This window comes from Protopterus annectens, chromosome 7.part1 (assembly GCF_019279795.1).
Source record: "Protopterus annectens isolate FY-2018-M chromosome 7.part1, PAN1.0, whole genome shotgun sequence".
NCBI lineage: Eukaryota > Metazoa > Chordata > Ceratodontiformes > Protopteridae > Protopterus > Protopterus annectens.
The window spans coordinates 370,734,826-370,742,325 of NC_056740.1; the positions used below are offsets into that span (position 1 = coordinate 370,734,826).

At 39.8% G+C, this 7,500-nt stretch overlaps 1 protein-coding gene across 3 annotated transcripts in view; it reads right to left on the reverse strand.

Annotated features, from left to right (window-relative positions):
• FAM3D (FAM3 metabolism regulating signaling molecule D) overlaps positions 1-7,500 on the reverse strand; it is a 713,044-nt gene that overhangs the window by 201,018 nt on the left and 504,526 nt on the right. For all 3 annotated transcript variants that reach the window (XM_044078817.1, XM_044078815.1, XM_044078816.1), the window contains one exon: positions 616-674. In XM_044078817.1, the coding sequence (XP_043934752.1) occupies positions 616-674 (59 nt within the window). The remainder of the gene's footprint in view (positions 1-615; positions 675-7,500) is intronic.

Here is a 7,500-nt window from a genome sequence, read left to right on the forward strand (position 1 = left end):
TGCAGCAGTCTCTGTAGTAGAATTCCCAGTAAAGAATAGTGACTTTAATTACTCCACTTTTAACTGGGAATCATGTACAATATCAAATGTACAGGCAGAGAAATTGCTTGATTTTGTAAACACAAACTCTCTGGACCAGATCTGTCAATACACCAACCGGGGCACAAACAAACTGGATCTGGTCCTCATTAATATGGAAAAGCACTGCACGTCACTTTTGTGACGTCGTCCCTGGTAAGGTCCAATACAAACACAAAACTGTCTCCTTTGATGCAAAAATAAAACTTGGAACCCCAGTTAACCCAGGACTGTTTAGGAACTACTCTAACCCTAACTTCCTACTATTAAGTGATAACCTGGTAAAATTTCAAGCCCCCCAAATGCTGAGAACACTGCTATATACATGGAACTGTTTACAGAAATCCCATATAAGCTGCGTTTATGCAGCTATTGACATGCTTATATGGGGTTTCTGTAAACAGTTCCATGTATATAGCAGTGTTCTCAGCCTGTCAAGCACTTTCATCTGCTATCTTTTTCTTTCTCCATGTTAGAAGTACATAATAAACCACATGCGGTATTAATGTGGGAATGCATGCAGAGTTAAACACTTACCATCCAAAAGTGCAATATTGATGCCGGGCCCAACATTGTTCTTTACACTGCTCATTAGTCTGGAATACAACAACAAAAATCAGTTTTACCAATGTTCTATTCAAGTGCTACTCAATACATTCTTCCTTCACTTATTTTTTCTGTATCCACTTTACTCTAATCGGGTCACAAAGGAGCCTCTCCTATGATGTAGTGAATATAAAGCAGAACATCAATTCTGAAAGAGATGCCAGTCTTTCACAGGATGAACACACATATATATCACTCACACCTTATGAGCAATTTTTGAGGATTACCAATTTATCTCTGTGGGAGAAAACTGGAGCATTCAGTAAAAGCATGTGAGAAAATATGACATTGTGGCTGCACACAGAAGACTTCTGACCCAAGATCTGAACTGGAGAACCAACCCTTGGATGCAATTTAGTACAGCAGTTACTATTGTTTACCTGGGTTACACTGCTGAATGAGGATAAGTAATGGGTGTTGCAATGTTATACTATTAGTAGTAAACGGATTACTTAATCACAAAACAAATGCTGCAAACGTTAGACTTTTTGTAGTTACTTACACATTATAAACATATATAAGAAACAATATCAAAGGCCTGAAAAATTTCAGCAGATTAATACATTTTAGAGAATGGGTTTACTGTACATCAGCACCCTGACTGAACAACAAGCTTTATCCAGCAAGGTATTAATGTGCAATTAACGCCCACTGAGAAACATGTCCATCGCTACACGGCAGCATATCAAGCTATTGTGCAGCTGACACTGAGAAAAACAGAAGAGCCAACATTATTTGGGAAGACAACTAGGTACCCTGCTCACCTTATTTGATTTATAAAATGTTTAGGTTGTGTTTGGGCCACTATATGTGAATAACTGCACTCTCATAGCTGGGTTTAGTAATTTTACCTGGAATTAGAGTCTTGAGCCATTGATTTGATTGGTATGCAAAGCAAGTTAGAGTTTGATTTCTGCGTCTTCTTCTTGCATTCCAGAGGACCTGAAGCATGACACAAAACCTCTCTATTGACGGATACCTTATCAACATGGTTTAGTAACTGCTGACCACACGGTGATAATGATCAGAAAGGTGAGTCTGGTAACTTCATATGTGCCAGACTGAAATAAATTACCTCATTGGTGTAATTAATTTCCTGCCTGCTCAACAAAGAATGCAAGCATATTCTCACTAGTAAATATTGCCATAGAAAATTTCAATGCCAAGAAGACTGCCAAATGTCTTGGCACTGCTGGAAGCTTGGAAAGCTTGAAAACAAAGCAGTTTGCATTCAGGGAAGTACATTTGTACTACATTTAACATACTGCTCATATCTTACCATTTAAATCGGCTGTGTGCGTGTTGTGTTTGTTCTTTATCTGAAGTTAAAGCTATTAATTTAAAACATTTTTACAATCTGCAGTGCTTTTCAAGTGGTTTTGGTGCTGGGCATAGGTGTTCTCATTGGGCCCTCATTTTATTGCATTTTTACTAGCTCTCTTCTGCATTTTGTTACCATTTTGTTACCACCTGCCCTTTTCCTTTTACGCCTTTAAACTTGTTTTTTGAGCTGCCCCCCTCTACTATATATCTAACTTTGGAAGCTCCTCCTATTCTTATCTTCTATATACATGGCCGTAGAAGCTCCTCCCAGTCTTATCTCCTCTGCTTATCTTAATGGTTACTTTCAAATATAAAGTCCAAACAGGAAAACCTCACCAAAGGCATCCGCTTACAGCAAACAGCAACACAAGTCCATAAAAAGCAGTTGCCACCAGTATGAAGAAGTGTTTATTCGTCACTGGTACAAAACAGCAAGTACAAAAATAAAAGTAAATAAAATCCAAGAACAGTAAGCGCTTTCAGGTTATTACCCTTCTTCAGACAATACATTACAGATACAGGAAATCATTTAAAACCCTTCACAGCCAATCAATGTTCAATATTGAGTCCACCTTTTCTTCAGGGTGCGCTTAATAGGAATGACCTCATTGAGGCCAGGAAATCTGTGTGCTTTTAATTCTATAATCCACCTAGTTTCCTCACACTCAGTCCTGTTCACAATATCACCCCCTCTGTTCCCTTTGGATATCAGCCTGATAACCATAAATTTAAAATTGTGACCTGCAAATGCTGATGCATGCCTAAAAAGAGCATTATGCTCATTTTCCAGCCTAATGGCTGATAAGTGATTCAAGATTCTAGTTTTTAACATGCAATTGGTCTTTCCTATATAATAACAGTTGCAGGATTGACGTGGCTAAATATATGACATTCATAGATCTACAATTGGCACTCACAATAAAATGATAGTTTTTTTCCAGTGCTGGGGTGGATAAACTCAGTATCTGAATTAATATAGCAACAAGCCTTACAGGAACCACATGGTCTGGTCCCTTTCCTTGTCACTATATGTCTATGGACATCTCTACCTTCATTGCTTAACAAGTCTTTTAGATTTTTGTTTCTCCTAAAGCCAAAGGATGGCATGGTTCCAGCAATTGCACTCATTTTCTCATCAGAGGCTAATATCTTCCAATTATTTCTGATTATATCACAAACCCCATGTACATTGTTACTGTAAGTCAGCATAAGTCTTGGATCTTATCTTGGATCCTATTTAGATTTGTAAATTCATCTGATTCCCTTGATTTAAACCATGGGTTCAATCTACCCTATCTAAATTTCTTCTGCCTAGCAAAAGTCTGACTCACCTTCTCCTCTCCATATCTCCTTTCTATGAAGTTATACTTTAGTTGTTCCATTTTTATTTCAAAATCATCATCTTCAGTACATAGCCTAGAAACCCTACCCAACTGCCCTTTGACTATGTTGTTAAAGGTATACTGGGGATGCATGCTGTCCCATGCTAGCAAGCTATTTTTCCAACATCCTTTTCTATAAAGTGTGGTCCTAAAACCCCCTGTATCCTGCAATAATCTTATATCCAGGAAGTCTATCTCTGTTCTGGAGAAATTCAAAGAGAATTTAAGGAAGGTGGTAGAAGATCCTTGGATCACTGTAACAACTAAAGTACAACTTCATAGAAAGGGGCTATGGACAGGAAAAGGTGAGTCAGACGTTTGCTAGGCAGAAGAAATTTAGACAGGGTAGATTAAACCCATGGTTTAAATCAAGGGAATCAGATGAATTTAGAAATCTAAATAGGATCCAAGATAAGATCCAAGGCTTATGCTGACTTACAGTAACAATGTACATGGGGTTTGTGATATAATCAGAAATAATTGAAAGATATTAGCCTCTGATGAGAAAATGAGTGCAATTGCTGTAACCATGCCATCCTTTGGCTTTAGGAGAAACAAAAATCTAAAAGACTTGTTAAGCAATGAAGGTAGAGATGTCCATAGACATATAGTGACAAGGAAAGGGACCAGACGGTGTGGTTCCTGTAAGGCTTGCTGCTATATTAATTCAGATATTGTGTTTATCCACCCCAGCACTGAAAAAGCTATAATTTTATTGTGAGTGCCAATTGTAGATCTATGAATGTCATATATTTAGCCACATGTCCATCCAGCAACTGTTATTATATAGGAAAGACCAACTGCATGTTAAAAACTAGAATCTTGAATCACCTATCAGCCATTAGGCTGAAAAATGAGCATAATGCTCTTTTTAGGCATGCATCAGCATTTGCAGGTCACAATTTTAAATTTATTGTTATCAGGCTGATATCCAAAGGGAACAGAGGGGGTGATATTGTGAACAGGACTGAGTGTGAAGAAACTAGGTGGATTATAGAATTAACAATACACAAATTTCCTGGCCTCAATGAGGTCATTCCTATTAAGCCCACCCTGAAGAAAAGGCGGACTCAATATTGAACACTGATTGGCTGTGAAGGGTTTTAAATGATTTCCTGTATTTGTAATGTATTGTGTGAAGAAGGGTAATAACCCAAAAGCGCTTACTGTTCTTGGATTTTATTTACTGATTTTATTTTTGTACTTGCTGCGTTGTACCAGTGACGAATAAGCACTTCTTCATACTGGTGGCAACTGCTTTTTATGGACTTGTGTTACTGGTTACTTTCAAAAGAAACTGGGAAGGCCCTTCTCTTAAACTGTTAGTGTACTTTGAAATGTCCTTAAAATGTGTGTGCATTCCTCACTGCTGGCTTGTCTGCATTTAAATCACCTTGTAATTATTGTAGCTAGTTGTTAAATTTTTTTCTGGTACATTTTCATTTGAGGCTAACTAAATTGTGTTTTTACATTAAGAAGACTGGGACTGCAATTCTAGTGAAAGTAGTAAGGTAGACTGATCTGTCTGGTGTTAATCTGCATTTGAAAACTAGTTTTGCTGTGCTTTTACATTAAAAAGTTCCAGGACCATCCATCTATCTGAGGTGGGAAGCACTCCATGGAGCTCACTGTAGTCATTTATTGGCCAGAGGGTACTGGAGTTAGTTTTCAACTTTTTTCTGTCTGAAATAAATTTGGCACATTTATTTTAAACTGTTCACCATGCAGTTAGTAGTACCCCATATGGTAGCAAACTTATAAAGCTAGTATTTGGGGCTTTAACATGTAACACAGAAGGGGTCTGCATAGAGCTAAGCTTAGGGTAGTTAGTTAGTGTGTCAAACAGCACTAATATCAGATTATAGCACTATCTAACATCTAGTCTTAACCCAACCCTAGACAAGACTTAAGTGACTCCTGTAAAACCAAGTCCCTAAACCATAATAGCTGAATCCTCCTGCAGGTTTTGTTTCTCAAATTTGTTTCCCACCCATAACATGGATTTGCAATTTCCTAATTTCTCTATGGCCATCTTGGTATATAGCGGCATTCTGAGACAATGTGGCAATTGTCTCATGTACTCAGACAATCTTTTAATCCTAAAAGAAGCTAACCAGTATGTGAAAGATGTACATACATAACATCCTTGGTGGCAAAAAATCTTGCTTACAAACAAGGTTGTAAAGAACACACACTACATCCTTCACACACACCACTCAACACACACACACATAGACATTCTTGTGCTGAGGCACTTAAAAGAAACCTTTCTAAACCTCAAACATCTGATAAGCCATCAAAGGAAATGTCAAAGACCTTCTAAGCCATCAAATGGCAACACATATCCTCAGCAATCATTAAAGCACACACCAAAAGCAACACCTAACACTACACATAAGCCTACTCCCAATGATCCCCCAAATCCAAAGTCTATAAGACAAGCAAGCACTTTACCAAGTACTCTTGTCATAGGGGATTCTATTGTACGACACACAGATGCCCCCCCCCACCCCCTAAATGGCCCATCTCAATACCGGAAGATTGCCAAATTCAGGTAATAACGGCCACACAGGTAAAAAACGCACTCTCCAAAGCTAAGAATACAGCATCCATGGGACCAGAGGACATCCTGGGCTGTGTACTACATGAACTACAATATGAACTGGCATCTCACCTAAGTGTCATGTTTCATCATAGCCTCACCTCAGGTTTCGTGCCCACTGAGGGGCGCAGAGCTACAGTTATCCCACTCCCGGAAACTATCATCCCATCAGTCTGACAAGCCTAATCTGCAAGGCCATGGAGCATATTATCATGGAAATTAGAAACAAAGACATTGGCAACCTTCAAACACTGGACCCCACCCAGTTTGGGTTCGTGAAGGGCCGATCTTGTCTCCTGAACCTGATTGACTTCTTCAAATCAGTCTCCAGAGCCATGGACAAGGGTAAGGTGGTCCACACAGCCTATCTAGACCTTGCCAAGGGCTTTGACACCATCCCCCCACCATGGAATCATAGATAAACTTACTAAGCTGGGCATTAATCCCTACGTCACCCAATGGGTTGCTAACTGGCTTACTGATAGAACCCACACTGTAAAAGTAGCCGACTCCAAATCCAGCTCCAGACAAGTGACAAGTGGAGTACCTCAGGGTTCAGTCCTGGGACCACTCTTGTTTGGCATCTACTTCTCTGAAGTACAGGCCAACACTAAGGGACTCTGGCTAACAAAGTTCGCAGATGACTGCAAACTGAGAGCCATTATTGAACCCCAAATGATGTGGATCCTCTACAAAAGAGCCTTACAGAAACAGATGCTTGGTGCCAGAGCCATGGGCTCAAGCTCAATGCCAAGAAATGTATAGTTATCCCCTTTGGGAAAAAACATGTATCTGTGAATTACCATATAGGTGGCAGTACACTAAACACCGAAAGGGTGATAAGAGACTTAGGGACACAGGTGGACAGTGGTCTCACTTTCGATAACCAAATCACCACAACAGTCAGGAAATCCTTCTATATGTCACACTTCATCACTAAGGGCTTTTCATCCAGAAAAAAGGAGGTCATTATCCCACTGTACTCATCCCTCATTAGGCCCATTATAGAATACAATGCCCCATTTGGTATGTACCTCTCAAGACATCTGCAACAACTGGAAAAGACGCAGAAATAACTCACTAAAAGAATCACAGGCCTAAAGCAGATGCCCTATGCTGACCACCTTAAAAAACTCCAGCTATACTCTGTCGTATATTGTCTACTCAGAGGCGATCTCTGCTTAACATACAAGGCCATGTCAAACCCAGAGCTGCTGGACATGCTACACTTAAAGAAATCCCAATCCCTCAGAGCCACATGCTCCAGGGATCTAAACCTTGTCATCACAATAAACAAAACATGCTGGAGGGATAGGTTCCTGACCCAGAGACTCCCCAGACTCTGGAATAGATTGCCCATACATGTCAAGCAGAGTGCCTCTTTGGCCCTCTTCAAAAGGAACCTTGACGATTGGATGGGAGAAAGGAAATTCACCCCAGGGATCACATCAGTCACCCTGCTAGACAGGGGTCCAGGGAAGTAAATAGTGTGGGAAAAAATAGCCAGGG